Below are 19,231 nucleotides of genomic sequence, written 5' to 3' on the forward strand. Positions count from 1 at the left end.
TACTGCAAGTATGCCTGTTAGAGTGTCAGAGTTACTGGTGTAAATGTGAACATGACACCTGCCACTTCAGAGAGTGCATGAGCCTATAACAGTGAAATGTGATCTAGTACGATAAAGATGTCTATATAATAGAGACTGAACTGGTCACAGACAATTATATATCTATATAGGTTAATCTAGGTATATATTATATATAAATTTGAATATTTACAGCATTGTTCTTCTTGTACTTTTAGTAAACAGTATATCCATAAAAAAAATTAATTAACATAGAATTCTAGTTTTCTATCAGGTTCGCCCTCATCTGATTTTACGTAGCAACAATTAAAACATATAGGTCTAACTAATTAACAATGCATTACAGTATTTCCCTCTAACAAGTGGACTAACTGATTACATTTTCAAGGTACAACTACCAAACAAAAACAAGTTTGTCCTTTTCCTTGTGTCAGCGTACCAGAATCAGGTCAATCATCCAAAAATGTGTGAGCCTGTGATTTCTAGTTTTAATCCCCAGATCCACAGAGTTGCTGGAAAAACCTGGATGGGGAAAGAGCAGGAGTGACACCGCTGTAAAGGCAGTGAACCCCCACCTTCAGCTGCTCACTGCAATGGTGAAGCATTGTTGGAAAGGAGAAAGTGTCATCAGTGGAATTTGTTTTGGCTTCTGAAAATAAAAGTTGGAAAGCCACTGGACTAAACCAATAATGAGATAATAACAATTACAAAAGATAATTAGATGAGAAGGCTGATACTCCCCGGAAGTCCCAGCCCCAGCTTTTCTACAAATTAAACAAACAAGATATGATATGTTGATTAGTGCGCTTTTCAAGTGCTGGTAGGCAAAGTTAGTACCTTTGGACGGAGCCAGGCTAGCCGTTTCTAGTCTTTATGCTAAGCTAAGGTAATCGGCTGCTGCCTGTAGCTTCATATTAACCATACAGGCATGAGATTGGTGTCTATCGATCACATCTAACTCTGTCAAAAAGATAAGTGTAGCCTATTTCCTAAACTGTCAAACACTTCCTTTAAGGAATTTATTAATGGTTTGGTTCATGTAGCCTCTGTGGGGATTTCCTCACCCGAATTGAGGGTCCATTAAAGCTAGCCTAAGGTTTGAAACTTTTTTAATTTAAGAAACTAGTGTTTTAAAGACAAAACAATTGTAATTATTGAATGAAACATATTGATTACTTTGTCACATCGCCTACGCTATGGTATTAGCCAATTTAATTTTAGCTAGTTATTAAGCACACAAAAGGCATTAAAACCCCTTATTTTATAGTTAATTAGAGTTAAGTCAATTTAAAGCCCAATATTACAAATGGAAAATTGGCCTCAGGGGGATTTAGGCTACACTCTGTAGGCTATGGCACAAGACACCCTCTGTTTTTCACAGTTTACACTTTCTATTAGCCTATAGGTATAAATATGCCTGTTTGATCCAAAAAATAAAAATAAAAAAAGTAGAATTAATGTAGGCCTACATTGCTTAATGATTTACTCCCTTAACTACTGAAGGGGTTTTGGTATAAATGAGGCTACATAATAAGGTAAAAGGAGATAAATAAAAAAGGAGAAAAATAACCGCGTGTAGTTTTTTTCACGAAACGTTTGAGGATAATTCATTGTGTTTCAGTTGGTGCTGGCCAGGAGGGTCCCGGTCAAGGCTGCGCAACATGACCCGCAGCCGGACCGCCAGTCCGGGACACGTCCCAGAGCAGGGAGGGAGGGCACTTCCACCGAGAGCAGGAGGGAGGAGCAGAGAGGTAAGGACGCAGTTATGCCAACAAGCCGATTATTGAAGGCTACTGAGCCCTCTCTCTCTCAATTTGCGTCCGTCCTCTCATGGTCGAAGGACACAATGCATCTGAGGCTGATGCTTTTGTTGTTAACGGGGAGTGGGCTTCAGTCATCACGGAGAAGTGCTTTTTTAATGCAACTTTTTATGGATTTATTTTGAAATTAGTCGTGTGGGGAAAGTCATTGTTTCTGTCAGGTCTATATACGATTTAAGTGTTGCGATGTGTAGGCTATGTGATACTCTGTAGAGAACTAAGAGTGACGTGGTAGGCTACTTTTTTAGTTTCTGTTGTGTCACTGTTTTATAGGCCTTTATAGGTTTTTTATTTTTACATCCTGCTTGAAAGTGTTTCAGGATAGTTATTTTTTGTAAGAGAAGTTAACCCTTACACCAAAAGGAAATGGCAGCTGCAGTAAATTATATTAGTAAGTGAACTTTACAATCAGGGCCCCACAAGCCAAATCACAGGGACAATAGAGCCCTCTTTGCTTTGCCCACTTTAAATGCAAGGTGTAAAAATGACCAGCCTCTCCAGGAGTACAGATGACCAGAAAGGCATCGGTGAGAGCCCAGCTCACAAACCGGAGACCCCAAAGTACCGCAGCTGGAGCAGCCTCCGGTTCTCAAGATGGAGAAGTGGCTCCCAGAGGACGAGCCCCCCTGGCACCCCTTCCCCAAAGACAGACAAGAAGGGGACCGATGTGACCAAGACGCTCTTCTCCTTGGTCCAGACTCACAATGACGACTACACAGCGGATCCCGATGGCCTGCTGGATGCCAGTGTGGAGGGCGAAGAAGCTGAACAAGACCCCCCACAGGACCAGTCCACCTACTTCCAGAGACAGTTTGGAACCATGCTGCAGCCTGGGGTCAACAAGTTCTCCTTGCGCATGTTTGGCAGTCATAAGGGTGTTGCTGCTGAGCAGGCCAGGGTCAAAAGCTTTGGAGTTTGGATCATCCATCCCTACAGTGACTTCAGGTAATGAAGAGGCTGGGTTATATTCCCAAACCTCAGTTTCCTATTATGTTAAGTGATGTTTGTGAGAATTTGTCTACAGGAAATTCATTTAAAAAAAATTCAAAGAAATGCAGAATCGTTTAAACACAAGTCAGTAACCTTTTGTCAATACAAGAGTCCCAATTCATCGTCTTTCTTTCATAAACATCCCATGGAAGCATCCAGGTTTCAGCTGACTAAACAGCCTGCAACAGTGCTCAGATTTTCCAAGGACAGGCTGCAGTACAGCAGTCATGGTTCCTTGCACATGATAAGGCGATGAAGGGATTTGATTAGTGATACAGTATATAGGACAAGATCATCTGGATTAATGATACCACTGGTGACTCCCTTTCACCTTGTTAATGAGGAGGCAGAACTGTAGTCATTGATCCTGACAATTTAAGTGTTTTTTAAAAATGCAATAAGTTCTTGCTGTAATTTTGCCTCGCCTTTGCAGGATTTGTCCGATCATTCTGGGTTTTTTTCAGATAAATTACATCTAAGCAGTGATGCCCAAGCAATCCATCTGTGCCGTCACTAATAATAGCCGCCATCAAATTTAAACAATTTTTAAACATCAAGCCTATGCCAGACAGAGAGGATAAACCCGTGCAGAGGGATTATTGCCCATAAGAATCTCTATAATTCCAATCTTGCTCTATTATGCAATAATACACAGACAGCTGAGGGGGGGATTACTGAAGGCCTGCTTTCCTTAAACCTTATGCTCCAACTTCCCCTATAAAATGAATGAGTTGGAACAGCAGGTTTTTGTTGCTCAGCTTTCCATTTAATATTTTGAATCCAATTTAAAGTTGGTAAATAAGCACATTTGTCGATCTCAGAGTCTCATGACCCTCTTATAGAAAGAGTGCGGCATATTTGACTTTTATTCAGAGATGGACGATAGAGAAGTGACAGGAAATGAGGGTGAATGACATGCAATAAAGGCCCCACGCTGGAATCCAAAATAGGGCGTTATGATCACATTAAATTATTTTTTCAATAAAATTATATAGTAGGCCTACAATAGGCCACCTCTTTCTCACATCTTTATCTCTTCCCTTTTTGTTTTTATAGAACATTTAGGTGGTCAAAAAAACACTTAGTCCACTTACTCGCTTGCTCTGGAGTAATGGTGTGACATGGTTTTCATCAGCAGATGGACTTTGCTCAGTTGTCAATGAGCTGTAGATGTGTTGAGATAAATGCTCAACATCAGTATGCCAACTTACGGAAGCCATGTCTTGGTTTAGCGTTATAGTATGCTAACATTTGCTAATTAGCACTAAAGACAAAGAGCTGAGGCCGGTGTCTTCAGTTTTGCAGGTATTTGGTCATAAATCAAAATGTTGGACAAATTACCATTTTGACCCGATGACGGCGCTGGATAAAAGTCAGGGGATCCCCAAAATGATTATCATCCGGTGGAAAACATGAATGTCTGTACCAACTTTAATGGCAAGCCATCCAATAGTGAGATATTTCAATCAAAATCATAAATGTCGTTGTGGCACTAGAGGAATTAGTCATTGGATCAACCAAAGTCACTCATTCTTTGAGGAAAACGAATTTCTATACAAACATTCATGGCAATCTATTCAATAGTTGACATAATTCAGTCTGGACCAACATTGCAGTTATGACACTAGCATGACTAAAAGGTTCAATGAAAAAAATCAAATATGTAACCCACCTGTCAAAACCTGTTAGTAGTTAGAATTTTAGTTCTTTGAATGTCAGATTTTCTTAGTTATTTATAACTTTGCAGCTTTAAGAAGGTACAAACTAAACTTAGTGATAAGTGGATTCAGATTCAACATAAACGCTATCAAACCACATTCCTATTGCTGTTCCATCCCCACTGTTATTAATAGCTCATCTAAAAGGTTTTAGAATTAATTCTGCTTCTCTCTCACACACTCATACTTTAGCACTCATATAGTGTACATGCACACACACACACGTCATGTAAACAGCTATAATGCCAGAGTCCAGAGTCTTTGGCTGGGTTATTAGCAGCAAGCAACCACTAATCTGTTGCAACATGAGAGGAGATGATAAGTAGTGATGTAAACCAGCGTGTAGACACAGAGGACATGGATGCAAGAGATTGACGGAAGGATAAACGCGAATGAGAATCAGGAACTTATCTATCAGTTCCTGTATCTTTGCTCTGATTGGCTTAAGAAGAAGGTTGTTTTCTCGCAGGGTTCATCTTGCGATCAGTGAAGGTGTGACGGTAATCAAAAAGAGTCTGGTTCATATCCTGTTACCGTGGCTGTAATGAGAGCACGAGAGAGACCCAAAATGATTGACACAAGGTGGAAACAATCTGTAAGGAAACCCAAACTGTGCAGCCATGGTGTACGAGACACTGGAGAGCCAAAAGAAAATGGGGACTTGAATGACAAGATGATCAGTGCAGATATGTACAGCACAGACTCCTGGGATTCCACCTCCTGAATCCGACCATTTAGTGTCTTCTATGATAGTGTATTGAACCTGATGAGGTAAACACCATACATATTTAATGAGAGGGGTTCCTCCTATGACATGAGTTGTTATGAGAATAAGGGACACTCTGAAATGGGTCATTCCCTGGACGGCACACTGTCCTCCTGATTGGATGACTTCACTTGACCCAGTTGTTTCAAATCCCCTAACTTCAAGGAATTGTTTTGACAGGAAAAAAGGTTATTTGCTTTCTTGCTTATAGTATAATAGAGTAGAAGATCACTCTCACATCTATCCAGTAAGTGTGGAGCTACAAAAAAGGAGACGAAAACCCTTGTTTATCGTAAAGACCAGAAAAAGGGTTATATAACTAACCTGGCTGCGTCTAAAGATAAAATAAATTTCCTACCAATTCATACATAAACAGAAATGTAAACATGAAAAGTTGTGATTTAACAAGGAGTAATGGCTACCAGTTAGGCAATGAGCTAAAGTAAGCTAAACATCTCTCGGTTCCAGCTTCATAATTATCGCGCAGACCTGAGAGAGGTTTCAATCTTTTAAACTCTTTGTTACTTTCAGTGTCAGACTTTGACAATAAGCCTTATGCTACGTACAGGGATAAGGCCTTTAACCTTGGCAGAGCTCTGTGGGCGATTTGATTACAGCATCAATACCAGGATTCGCTCATATCCACATGCACATGTATGAACCAAGAACACTTAAATGTATAAGCCAGTAAGAGGACTTGTTCCTGTGTTTACAGTGCTTTCAGTAAGTTTGTAATGTATTTGATTTGTATGTAAAGCTTGCACATGATTTATCACACACATTTTATTCATTCTTAGCTTTCAAATTTTCAACTGATACAAATAGGAATATTTGATTGTTTCTTTTACTAATTTCCCTCTGGCTTTCTTTGAAAATTATCATTTACCAGAACAATTTAATCTAAGTGTGTGTTTAGGTTTAACCACAATGTGACAGCTACTATTGTTTTGAAGGAGAATCAAACATTTTGAGTGAACTTCACAGTTACTAATAATCCACTACTGTTTTTGTCCATACACACACCAGCTGTCACTCCTTGTTTTGTACATAACTATAATAAGAATGAACTTGACTGTATTAACCAGGAGCATAAACCTCAACTTGTAAGTTGTTAACAGAACCTTTATTGTTTTATTAATAAGGAGCAAAAAGTTCATTTTTAATTTGCACTCTGTACAACTGCCACGTCTGTTCTTTCCAGGTTTTACTGGGACATCGTGATGCTCCTGTTGATGATGAGCAATCTGGTCATTTTGCCCTGGGGAATCACCTTCTTCGAAGACCAGAACACCGTACCCTGGATCACCTTTAATGTCCTGTCTGACACACTCTTCCTCATGGACCTGGTTTTCAATTTCCGCACGGGCATCCCAGGTGAGGACAGCCACATCCTCCTGGACCCCAAAGATATCCGCATGCACTACCTCCGCACCTGGTTCTTGGTGGATTTCATCTCCTCCATCCCAGTCGACTACATCTTCCTCATTGTTGACCTGGAGTCCCGACACGAGTCGTCTGACGTGTACCGCACCGCCCGCGCCCTCCGCATTGTGCGCTTCACCAAGATCCTCAGTCTGCTGCGTCTTCTCCGACTGTCTCGCCTCATCCGCTACATCCACCAGTGGGAAGAGGTAAAGGAAAAGGACATGTGCTTAGAAACAGGATGATAGAGAAAAGCTCATGACATGCAGAACAGTACACATCAGTCCAGTCCAGTATAATGTTGTTCTTTTCTTACATACAACTTTCTCTGTGTCAGATTTTCCATATGACCTATGACCTGGCCAGCGCTGTGGTGCGAATAGTCAACTTGATTGGCATGATGCTGCTGTTGTGCCACTGGGATGGCTGCCTGACCTTCATGGTGCCTATGCTGCAAGAGTTCCCCCAAGACTGTTGGGTATCTAAAAATAATATGGTGGTGCGTACGTGTTTATTAATATAATGCGTCTCACACTATATTATATTTAAATCTGGTAAATCTTTGCATATGGGGTTGTAACAAATTCCCATGAAGTGTCCTGCAAAAATTGATATCCTAATTATGGGGAAAGTTTTTACAGATAAAATTCAATTAAGCCTAAGTAAATACCCGCACAATACGATGTTCAGCTGACCTGCTGTGCACTGACTCTAGGTTATACTGACAAGTTATTTGAATTAATTAATTAAAGGATTATTTTGCCATTGTGAGAAATATGTTTCTTGCGTTCTTCCTGAGAGTTAAATGAGAAGAATAATACAAGTCCAATGTTTCTAATGAAGCTACAGCCAGTTAGCTTAGCACAAAGACTCGAAATAGGAAATAGGGGGAAAACAGCCTGGCAGTGTCTAAAAGTAATAATCTACCTACCAGCACACTTGAGGCTCACTTACGAACACATTATATTTGTTTGTTTGAACCCTACAAAGAACAAACACTTTATGGTTTTACATAAATGCTGGACAGGCACAGTAACTTCCCGGAATCTCCTTAGGACAGAACCAGGCTAGCTATTTTCTATCTTTGTGCTAAGTTAAGCTAACCTGCAGCTGGCTGTTGCTTAAATGTTCATTTTCTTAATAATATCAAATTTCATTAATTCCAAGAAACCTAGCAGACCTTTATCTGTAAAATAATGTAAAAATAATGCCACTTACTCTGCAATAATTTGTCCAATTTAATTATGATCATAGTAAAGTATATTTTCTCATTTCTCTGTGTCCTGTCCCGTTTGTACTCTATCCTCCTCAGAATTCGACATGGCACTTACAGTACTCCTACGCCCTGTTTATGGCCATGAGTCACATGCTTTGTATAGGATACGGTGCCCACCCTCCAGAAGGCATGACTGACGTTTGGCTCACCATGATCAGTATGGTCGTGGGGGCCACCTGTTACGCCATGTTCCTTGGTCATGCAACTACCCTGGTCCAGTCCTTGGATGCATCACATCGGCAGTATCAAGAGAAGGTAATCATCTCTGCACTGTCGTGGAAAGATTAACAAACTAAAACATTTTGATCTATAGCATCAGTTGTTGTGTTGCCTTGCCTGAGGTTTAATATCACAGCCATGTATGTAGCTTATATCATAAGCTTGCTTACTTGCTCGTACTTTATTCGTGGAAACTGTGCCAAATGCCGAGAGAATATGTGTATTATCTAATGAATTGTGTAACCTTACTGTGACCTTTTCCATGGGGATTTTCACAAGATAAAGCAGAATGGATGATAGACTAATGGCGGCACCTTTGTTCTGGATCACTGTTTGCTAATGCCCATTACAAATGAGTTTGTAATCCACTTAAAACTGGTGGCGGGGAAACCCTGCAAAACAAACAGAATAATGCATAATTATTGTGTGTGGAAATAATTCAGCAAACACATGGTAGGAAATGTGACTAGATGTGACATCTGACATCAGCCCTGTGGAATTTCAGATGTGCCCCCTTGAAGGTTAAATCACCATGTGTTTTGTACAAATATTTTCAGTATAAGCAAGTGGAACAGTACATGTCGTTCCATAAACTGCCAGCGGATGTGAGACAGAGGATCCATGATTATTACGAGCAGCGATTCCAAGGCAAGATGTTCGATGAGGACAGCATCCTCGGAGAGCTCAGTGATCCGCTCAAGGAGGTTTGTTGTTCATCAAACCTTTGATTTGACTTTCTCTTCCTTGTTCTCTCTCTGTTTCTCTCTTTTATTGACACATGTCCACACAGATGCAAATGTAGGCCTGAACAATGAGATTGAAATCAATATATCAATGAATCTGTTGGTCATTCTTTTTTTTTCAATCAGTGGTTTAGTCAGAAAAATGTCAGAAAAATGCTAGTCCAAGGTTACGTCTTCAAACATCATGTTTTGTCCAACCAACAGTCCAAAACTCAAAAATGTTCAGTTTATAATAATATAAAATCCTCACATTGGAGAAGCTGGAATATTTACTCATTTTTCACATTTATTAAAAATGGCTAAAATGATTAATCGTTTGCCAAAAAAGTTGCAAATTATTTTATGGATTAGTCAACAGAGCAAAACTGTTTGATATATATATTTATATAAAGAGATAGTATCATATAAGACCAAGAAAAGCAGCAAATCTTAACAACTGAGGAGTTGACATTTTTGCTTAAAAAAATATTATGAAAATTGTTGCCTATTAATTTTTAGTTTGACTAATCGATAGATTTCTAAACATTTCTTTAATGTCTTCCCTCTTCTTTGTCTCCCACCATGCAGGAGATAGTAAGCTATAACTGTCGTGGGCTTGTAGCCAACATGCCACTGTTTGCCAATACTGACCCTCATTTTGTGACAGTCATCCTGACCAAGCTGCGTTTTGAAGTCTTCCAACCCGGAGACTTGATTATACGAGAAGGAACACTGGGTCGGAAGATGTACTTCATCCAGCACGGCACTGTCACGGTCATCCCACGTGGAAGTAAAGACATCACGCTCAATGATGGAGCATATTTTGGGGGTAAGTTCAAAGTTTGGCAACAAAGGGGAGGCCTTCAACATTATGGCTGATGATGTATTTACTTTACTTTCTTGGAAGACTTGGACTCTGTTGAGTGACTACTGGATTAATTGTTTCAGCTCTAACCAGAACATCCCTACTTTAGGGGAATAAAAGTGCACCATTTAACACTGTATTGATCATGGATTAAGGAGTAATGAACAACACTTAATTCCCTCTCTATAACCCCCCTAATCATTATTATGTTGCTATTTTCTTTCAAACTGAGTAGCTTCAGTTACAGGCTGCATGTCGCACCTTATGCATTTCTCCTGTAACTCCTATTTCTTTAGCTTGTAATCAGTGTTAATAATACACGATACAAGTAAAGGAGCACTGGTAGTACTATTTCTACATTTTGGGGGATACGCTTCTTCGCTTTCTTGCTGATATGAGGAGGTTGATGCCAGTCACATATGTGCACTTAATATGAAGCTACGGTCAGCAGCCGATTATTGTAGCTTAGCACAAAGACTAGAAACAAAGGCTACCCCGACTTTGTCCTTTATGCTAAAATAAGCTAACCAGCTGTAGCTTAATCTTTACTGTACAGACATGAATGTTATCAATCATCTTATTTGACTCTTGGAGAGAAAGCAACATAGCATGTTCTTCAATGCATCGGACTGTTGCTTTAGAGGTTAAACTGACTCTCTGTTCCTTGGTTTAGAGATCTGCCTGCTAACCCAAGGACGACGCACAGCTACCGTGAGGGCCGAGACCTACTGTCGCCTTTACTCCCTGAGTGTGGACAGTTTCAACGAGGTCCTAGAGGAGCATCCTTTGATGAGGAGGGCGTTTGAGAGTGTGGCTGTGGACCGACTGGGCCGGGTTGCTCGCAGACCCAGCTATCAGCCTCCCCCACCTGAGTGACTTCCTCAGTACTGATGGAGAGAAGACTACAGCCAGAAACATATTTCACGCTTTGAATGAACTTGACTACATGACAAAGAAACCTTCAATGTAAATTTGACTGATTGCTGTTTACTTTAGTGCTCAGTGATGGACTTGGTGGAAAATATCGTACCTTCAGTTGATTTAATTTTGTTACTTGAATCTCAACAAGCAATATGATAATTTTTGTGTTAGAGCTTTGTACATTTTTGTGTTAGATCCATTGTGTAGTTTACCAACTCTATGTACTAAAGCTAGCTTTTCGTAATGTAAATACTGCTTTGACAACCATTTTTATTTGCCCGTATGCTTTCTGAGACTGCAGTTTCATCATCCATCACATAATTGATACCAGATATTGGAAGCACACAGGAGACCAGCTGGGCAATAACATCATGCAGCTGTGTGAAGCTTTGATTCAAATGATCCCTCAGGTCTGTAGGTGGGTCAAGTCAGGTTTTAATACTGCCCCAAAACTACTATGATGTAATAATAATAATGTAATGACATAACTATATAATCTGTTAAGATTATACAGTTTAGTCATTACATTATTACATTATTATATATATACGTTTGGAATTTGGAGAGGTAATCTGAAAATCCAGTATTAAAAGGTGTGATTTTTTTTTACGCACATGGACTCACTTTACTTTTAAATTGCACCTTAATCTGTTTTAATTTTCTGATAGCAGTTAATTTGCAAAAATAATTTTGGCTTTTTAAACATTATTTATAAAAATAAACCTTCAGTAGGTCAGTCAGCAGATAATAATGAAGAATTTAATGTCTGCAACAACAAAAAAATTATTCGGTTTGGCAAACAAATCAAATAACGTGTCTGACTAGCCGATAGGCGAGCATTATGACCCGTATTTTCTTGTGACGTCACCAGAAAGCGGAAGAAAAGGCTGGACTACAAACGAGCTGTTTCCAGGCAGTTCAGAGCGGTGTTTTCTGTGGGGACTTTTTCACTTTGCAAACCTATTCCATTCACAAAAAAGGTATATAACTCAATAAAGGAGAGGGGAAAAGCCAGTAAGGATAATATGACCTCTTTAAAGTTAATAATTTCACCTTTGATTTTTCTGCTACTATGTCAAAAGTTCAGATGTGAAGCAAGAAAAGCAAGATTTTACATGAATTTGTTCAATTTTAACCACATTTCTTCTTTCATTATTTTAACTTGATGAATGATCCTCATACTGATGATGCCATGTAAATATAAATGTCTTCCCTTTAAACATAAATACAAAATGGTATTTTTGTCAATGCAGTTTGTTTCTAAGATGTTATTTATAACATGAGCAAGTGACCTTGCGCACATACAGAGTTATTATATTTTAAATATAATATGTATGTATTGCAATATATTATTGTTAAAGCATTAACAAGTAACAAGTATTTTAAAGTTGAATCTGGTTGAGGTGAAGCTAATTTTAACTACTGTATAAGCACAGTGTGGAATAGGTTCATCTACATAACAATGTATGACCATATATTTAGTATATTTAATGTCTTATTTCTGCAAAGCAATTAGTTAAGTATAGCTTTTAAATGGAATGAAAAGTATTTCACTCTGAATTGTATTGTTGAGTAAGTATCTTTGCAAAATGGAAATACCCAGGTACGGTAAAAGTTCATCTAAACACACACACACAAACACTGACCTTTAGGTCTGAGGAAAGACTGTTGTTATGAATTTAATCTAGAATATCTTCTTAAATACAAAAAGGTTGGTTCATAGTCGGCATGTTGTGCAGGCAAAACATTTAAATAATCCTCCACGGCGCTGCAGCTGTGTTGTTGCTGACAGTTTCCGGCCGTGTGCTCATGTACTTCCTGTCTATATTTCATAAACTCGGGACGTAGAGAAGGTAAGAAGGACTGTTTGCTAGCTTACAAATAAACGACTCTTCGTTTTATTGCTCATCTGATATTAACGAGTTCATTCATATGTTGTCTGTTTGAGATTAGGAGGCGACGTCGATAATCCGCTGCTTGTATTCTGACATTACAAGGTTAACCGCTAGCTAATTTAGCTAAGCGCTAGGCTAGCAGCAGCTAGTTGTATGAGCATGGAGGTCAGTGTGTAACATCACACTTAAGCAAAGGCAGAGGAGTTTATATTAATCCACAATTATGCAATTTCTTTACACTTGTGTTGGCCTAAAATATTACAGTATTGATAAAACAGCTGGCACTCGCCTTCACCTTGGTTAAGTTAGCTAGCTAACTCTGAGTAACGTTACCTCTCTGACATAACAACATCACGTAAGAAGTTACACAAGGTCTCTGTCAAAGCTGTTCTGCTACCAAAAGATATTTCATTAAAATATCTACTTGTCGCCAACAAAAAATTAAAGTTAATCTAGTGTTAGTTAAAGTTACCTTTATTGTGTTGAAATAAAATACTACTGCTAATGAAACACAACCAGCCTCGGCTTTCACTCACCTTGTTTTGATGCTGTTTAATGGTTTGAAAAGCTGTTTGGTAGTTATCGCAAAAGGTTGTTATTACAGGAAATTACAGCTTGACACCTGTATAATAAAACGAAGGCCATTAAGATACATAAGACAGTAATCTGTCTAGATCTGTAATATCATTTATACACTGATTGGTTGATACTCTGGTGCTATTTTCGCTAGTAGCCATTCTTCTTCAGTTTTGCAAAAGAGTATATATACTAGTGCCGATATTTACCATACCTGAGTTTTTGTATCTCATCAAAATTATACTTCTTTTCCATTACATTATTTGAGAGATACCATGTGCACCTTTCTCTGTACTAAACACAAACGAATTTAGTGTCTCCAATGTTAATGGTTGTCTGAACACAAGCCTATGGACATGATCTTTTGACAAATAATCATGCAAAACTTGAAAAATAGACCTCAAAATTCAGTGCCAGCTTACTGAAAAGTACTGAGGTTCAATACCCTGTCATCATCTCACTGAGAGAAATGATTATTTTCTGCTTTAACTTTTACGACTACAAGGGAAACACATTTTGCTGTGATGTGTTTGAAAATTATATTTGGAACAGAGCTTAGTTAATGGATATGGACACAAGTTATTTGGCAACAGCTTTGATGATTAATAATTCCAATTGTCTGGTTCCAGCCTCTCAAATATGAGGAGTTGATGCTTTTCTTTATTGTTTTTTTGTTATTGTAAAGTGAATATCCTTGGGCTTAGGACTATTGGTTGAACAAAACAAGCCATTTGAAGATGTCACCTTGGACTTGGAAAATATGATAGGCATTTATTGACTGACATTTTATTGACCAAACAATCATCAGTTGCACCACTAACTATGATCCTACATTTCTTTGTAAACTTAAGTAACCTAAACTATCTATTTGACTTGTCTTGTAATGGTCCGTCCTCCCTGCAGGAAGGATGCTGTCCCTGACTCGAGCAGTCGTGTGTGGGGTGGCCCGTGCTCCAGCTGCTGTCAGTCAGGGCGGAGTGACTGCCATCACTCGATTCAACAGCACAGCACAGGTACCTGGCCTATACTTTGTTAACAACTCAAAATTTAAATAGTAACAATCTGGTTAACATCTTTTTGTGTGTTTGTCTTATTTTCCCAGAGTGCCCCGAAGAAAACAACATTTGGACCTCTGGCAGATGAGGACAGAATTTTCACAAACCTTTATGGCCGTCATGACTGGAGGTGATACCCCTGATGTTATTCTCATATGCTCTGTAAAATCTAAAACATAATATCCATATTGATTTGATCTTACACAAAACAAAATGATGTGATGAGGAGTAAAAGAAGAATTCCTGTCATTTTTGACATGACATCTTTGTTTAATTTAAAACTTTATAAAAATTTCAATAAAAAAACAGAACACAGTTCTCACTTTCTCATATTTGTGCTTTAGGCTTAAGGGGGCTTTGAAGCGTGGTGACTGGTACAAAACTAAAGAGATCCTTTTGAAGGGAGTCGACTGGATCCTCAACGAGATCAAGGTTTCTGGCCTGCGTGGGAGAGGCGGAGCTGGTTTCCCTACTGGCATGAAGTGGAGCTTCATGAACAAGCCCAGCGATGGCAGGTTAGTGAGGAGAGAGACATCTAATCTTTTATTTGCTTGATGTTTTCATGTCATTTTAACAGATTTTTATGGAAAGACACAAATGCCAAATTCAAAAATTGGAGCTACAACCGTGAAGAGTTTCGGTTTTTCTTAATGTGCTGCATTTGCACTGGTTTCTCAAAATAATTTTAGGTGCTTTGAATGGTTATCTGGGATATCTTAGCACATGGGTGATAAATTCAAATAACTGACGGCTGTTTTTACAGTGAATGTATTGATTATTCATTAAAAAGTAACCAAATCTTACAATTGGCAAAGCTAAAGTTGATTGATATTAGCTTGATATTTAAATAAACCTTTCTAAAAGTTTATTTTTCATAAATACTATCCCCACCAGCCTTTTATAAGAAGCTATTAAAATCTTGGTTGGCACTAGCTGGATCTGTCTGGATTTATTTGGCAGGTTAACCATATTTAGATGGTTGCTTTTGAATGTCTGCTGTAGCTAAACTTTGATTTTGCCAGGTGAAAACAAATTAAACGTTTGGACTCATCCACCACAGCGGCTTCTCTCTTGGGGGGAGGGGTTAATTTGCTGTACCCTATTTAACCCAGTTCTAATTTTTTGCTTTAGGCCAAAGTATCTGGTGGTGAATGCAGATGAGGGAGAACCTGGCACCTGTAAAGACAGGGAGATAATGAGGAATGACCCACACAAGCTGGTGGAGGGCTGCCTGGTTGCTGGCAGAGCCATGGGGGCACGTGCTGCTTATATCTACATCAGAGGAGAGTTCTACAATGAGTCGTCCAACCTGCAGGTGAAAATGGACAGAATTAAATCTGAGACATAAACTTTAACATTACAGAGTTTAAAATAATTGTACATTTACTCCATATATCTTTAGGGATGCACTGAATGTTCGGCCACTGAAAAAAATCATCCTAATACGTCAAAAGACCAAACAAATTTTACCAAAAAGTTACGCTCGCATGTCGGCAGTGTGGAAGCATTTTAAAAAGTCAGAGAAAGATGCAAAAATCACTGTTTGCAGACACTGTTCTGCTGAATTTTTTCCCAGCACATCCACTCCATCTGTGGCTGACTTCTTAAAAAAGGCAACAAATGGTCTGACCCGCTTTGAGTGTTTCTGTCACTCGTTTCTGAGAAAGCGATTAAGCTAGCTGCACCTAAATTTGGATTGCACACGTATTCAAGCCTTTATGGTAAATCCACAGAAATGGCGACTTTATCCTGTCATTTTCTCTCTTTACAAAGACAAATGTTGCAGTATGAGAGTCTGACATGAAGAGAGGCTATGAAGTCTTCATGTTACGCTATACGAGAATCACATACGACATAATTTATTAAATTGGACACGTGTAATTTACTTTACTGGTCCCTCTTGGGCCTCGGACCCACCCACCATAGTCTCTCCAGATCCTGTAGGAAACACTCAGTAAAAAGCACATTTAGACTATTTAATTTATGCAATGGTAAAAAAGGCAAAATAAAAGGAAAATATGTGAATGTACTTGTTCGGTATTCAGCAAATGTTTTCATTATATTTGGTTTCATTTCGGTGCATCCCTATATATCTTGTGTGTAACAAAACAATCTGAGCACAGTTGCATTTGATGTCTTCACATATTGTTCTAACAGTTCAAGCAGAAACACTATCATCAAATCCAAATAATTTCATTTCATTACATACTGTGTTTTTATTATCTCTTCTTAGGTGGCTATCAATGAGGCCTATGCTGCTGGGCTCATTGGAAAGGACGCCTGTGGCTCTGGTTACGACTTTGATGTGTTTGTGATGCGTGGTGCTGGAGCGTACATCTGCGGAGAAGAGACTGCGCTTATTGAGTCCCTGGAGGGAAAGCAGGGGAAGCCCCGTCTGAAGCCCCCATTTCCTGCTGATGTGGGTGAGTTCCAGTGGAAACCATGGTAAAACATTGATCTTAGTAGTCCTTTAGCTTGTATCACACAGCACATTTTCATCAACCTACTAGTAATTATGATCCGAACACAGGGCGCTACTGCTGGACTGTTGTTGTTTCCGCTAAATAAAAGCAGTTCTGAAATATCTACCTCACCTCTGCTGCTTTCTTAAAGGTGTGTTTGGTTGCCCAACAACTGTCGCCAATGTGGAGACTGTAGCAGTGGCGCCCACCATCTGTCGGCGTGGAGGCACGTGGTTTCTGGGCTTTGGCAGAGAGAGAAACTCCGGCACAAAGCTCTTCAACATCTCTGGCCATGTTAATCATCCCTGTACTGTAGAGGAGGAGATGTCTGTCCCTCTGAAAGACCTCATCGAGAGGCACGCAGGTACAGACTAAGAAGGTGTCACAAAATATATTTAATGTTGTAATGAGCGACAACATTCTTGAGTTAATAATAACACATTGGGTTTCACACTAGCGCATAGAGTGAGATGTTTGTGATATTTTTTTGATATGAGTTGTCACCCAAGAAAAACCTGGGTGGGTTTTTCTTGTGAATTGTTATCCCCCTTCTGTAAATAATGAAATGAAGCTTGTGTAAAGGGAAAACCTGGAAGGCATCATTTGTTTCTCTGCATGCGTTTTCCTGCACCGAGGGGGTCATGGACAGAAAAGATTAAGATAGCTTAACGTAAGCACAGCCTGAATGAATGCTTTTTTTTTTTTTTTTTTTTAACTTAATAAACCAAACATCTGTCCGGTAGGTGGAGTGCGTGGTGGTTGGGATAACCTGCTGGCTGTAATCCCCGGTGGTTCTTCAACACCCCTCATTCCCAAGAATGTGTGTGAAGAGGTGCTGATGGACTTTGACGGCCTCATCCAGGCGCAGACTGGCCTGGGGACAGCTGCAATTATTGTCATGGACAAATCTGTAAGTTTGCCACCTCGGCAGCATAATTACTCATGCATAAAGACGCCATTAAACGTTTGTTACATTGTTGGATGCTTTGTTTTTGCAGACTGACATTATCAGAGCCATCGCACGCCTGATTGAGTTCTACAAACATGAAAGCTGTGGCCAGTGCACACCCTGCAGAGAAGGTAAGTTATTTTATGCATCGACAGCACCGACCTTAATGCTACACACATTGTCTGTACCTCTTACAAACTTATAAATGTGTCCCCCTTTCGTCTGTTTCTGTAGGAGTGGACTGGATGAATAAAATGATGTGGCGTTTTGTGCAAGGTGATGCACGGCCAGCAGAGATCGACATGATTTGGGAGCTCAGTAAGCAGATTGAGGGTCACACTATCTGTGCCCTGGGAGATGGTGCGGCATGGCCAGTGCAGGTAAACATGTCATAATGCATTTCTATACTAACAGGGTCATTGGAAGAATTAAAAGGGACATCTGGGAAATTGACACCCCCATTTAAGATTACCACAGAATTCAATCTACACCTCGTCGCCAGCAGAGTGATAAAAACTGAATATAATATGCTTCCATAAAGGAAAGATTTATTGCTGGGCTGTTATATTGGATTTCATTCAGTTTAGCTAGTTGTGGCTATGAAGAGTAAACTCACAACCACAAAGCATAACCTCAAAACAAATGTTCTCTAGGTCCTTTCTCCTTTTTAACCTTAATATTAAAACTTTACCAGTTTTCTTCCAGGAATTAACACCTACAGTGCTTTTTTTTTGTAAAGATATACAGACATACTGTTGTAGTACAACCTCTGTTATTGTTCTATTTTACATCAAGCAAAATTAATGTACGATTTTCCCTTTTATTCTCTTTTTTGTTTTCTCAGGGATTGATCAGGCACTTCAGACCTGTGATGGAAAGCCGTATTTCTGAATACCAGAAGCAGCAGCAGCAGCAGCAGAGCAGGGCTTAAATGGCTCCTTCCCCTCCTTGAACTATTCTTCTGCCTCATATGCTGTCTAACCCTCTGCTTGTGTCACTGACAAATTATTTAAAGCGATAATGTGCCGTCTTATCACCTCATCATCAAGTTTAGCATTGATGCGTCTGCCTTGTGTGGTTAAACTACCAATAAAATTATATGAACCTTTAAGTTAGACTTTGTTTTGTCTTTGTAGTATTTTAATCATTGTCTGTTTTTGTGTGTGTTTTTACATGTAAAAATGTGTTAATTTGTTCATATTTTTAAACTGTTAGTTTCAGTTTAATGTAGTTTTTAATAATTTCCACCAAAAACTGAAGTGCTGCGGGTATTGTGCAAACCTTTTTTTTTTTTTTTCTCCTCGATTTATTATTCACTGTTTAGGAAAATGAATATAACCATGCACGGTATATATTCAATAGCAGAAAGTTCAACACAGCCATGGATAAACACTTGTGGAAAAATACAGTAAATAATACAAAGATGCTACTGTATATTGCATTTGTTTTGTTACAAGGAAGCCGTCTGTAGTCGGAGCCCATCTAGGTATTAAATGACGTAAACACAGTTTCACCTTTAAAAACTTATTGGTGGGGAAGGTATTTGCCCTGGAGGAT

General features: G+C 39.1%; 2 protein-coding genes across 2 annotated transcripts; both read left to right on the top strand.

Moving 5' to 3' along the window:
* Positions 1–1,701: 1,701 nt before the first annotated feature.
* Positions 1,702–11,122, top strand: hcn3 (hyperpolarization activated cyclic nucleotide-gated potassium channel 3). Its single transcript, XM_046057823.1, has 8 exons — positions 1,702–1,769; positions 2,315–2,783; positions 6,514–6,943; positions 7,072–7,233; positions 8,047–8,265; positions 8,787–8,933; positions 9,540–9,780; positions 10,490–11,122. The coding sequence occupies exons 2-8, from the start codon at positions 2,323–2,325 to the stop codon at positions 10,690–10,692; spliced, it is 1,863 nt and encodes a 620-aa protein (XP_045913779.1). The 5' UTR covers positions 1,702–1,769; positions 2,315–2,322; the 3' UTR covers positions 10,693–11,122.
* A 1,351-nt stretch (positions 11,123–12,473) lies between these two features.
* Positions 12,474–18,785, top strand: ndufv1 (NADH:ubiquinone oxidoreductase core subunit V1). The gene is made up of 11 exons (XM_046057831.1): positions 12,474–12,590; positions 14,112–14,221; positions 14,311–14,393; positions 14,608–14,778; positions 15,395–15,578; positions 16,497–16,686; positions 16,877–17,089; positions 17,469–17,635; positions 17,724–17,805; positions 17,909–18,054; positions 18,519–18,785. Exons 2-11 carry the CDS (start codon positions 14,117–14,119, stop codon positions 18,603–18,605), a joined length of 1,428 nt encoding a protein of 475 aa, XP_045913787.1. The 5' UTR covers positions 12,474–12,590; positions 14,112–14,116; the 3' UTR covers positions 18,606–18,785.
* Positions 18,786–19,231: the final 446 nt, after the last annotated feature.

The sequence above is a fragment of the Micropterus dolomieu genome, linkage group LG09 (genome assembly GCF_021292245.1).
Source record: "Micropterus dolomieu isolate WLL.071019.BEF.003 ecotype Adirondacks linkage group LG09, ASM2129224v1, whole genome shotgun sequence".
Taxonomy (NCBI): Eukaryota; Metazoa; Chordata; class Actinopteri; order Centrarchiformes; family Centrarchidae; genus Micropterus; species Micropterus dolomieu.

Bases quoted from the DNA above. Each gene is read 5' to 3' on its own strand.
- hcn3 (XM_046057823.1), top strand. From the start codon at position 2,323: ATGACCAGCCTCTCCAGGAGTACAGATGACCAGAAAGGCATCGGTGAG. The intron at 2,784-6,513 runs GTAATGAAGAGG...TGTTCTTTCCAG, and splicing joins CATCCCTACAGTGACTTCAG to GTTTTACTGGGACATCGTGA. The intron at 7,234-8,046 runs GTGCGTACGTGT...TATCCTCCTCAG, and splicing joins TATCTAAAAATAATATGGTG to AATTCGACATGGCACTTACA.
- ndufv1 (XM_046057831.1), top strand. From the start codon at position 14,117: ATGCTGTCCCTGACTCGAGCAGTCGTGTGTGGGGTGGCCCGTGCTCCA. The intron at 15,579-16,496 runs GTGAAAATGGAC...ATCTCTTCTTAG, and splicing joins ATGAGTCGTCCAACCTGCAG to GTGGCTATCAATGAGGCCTA. The intron at 18,055-18,518 runs GTAAACATGTCA...TTGTTTTCTCAG, and splicing joins GTGCGGCATGGCCAGTGCAG to GGATTGATCAGGCACTTCAG.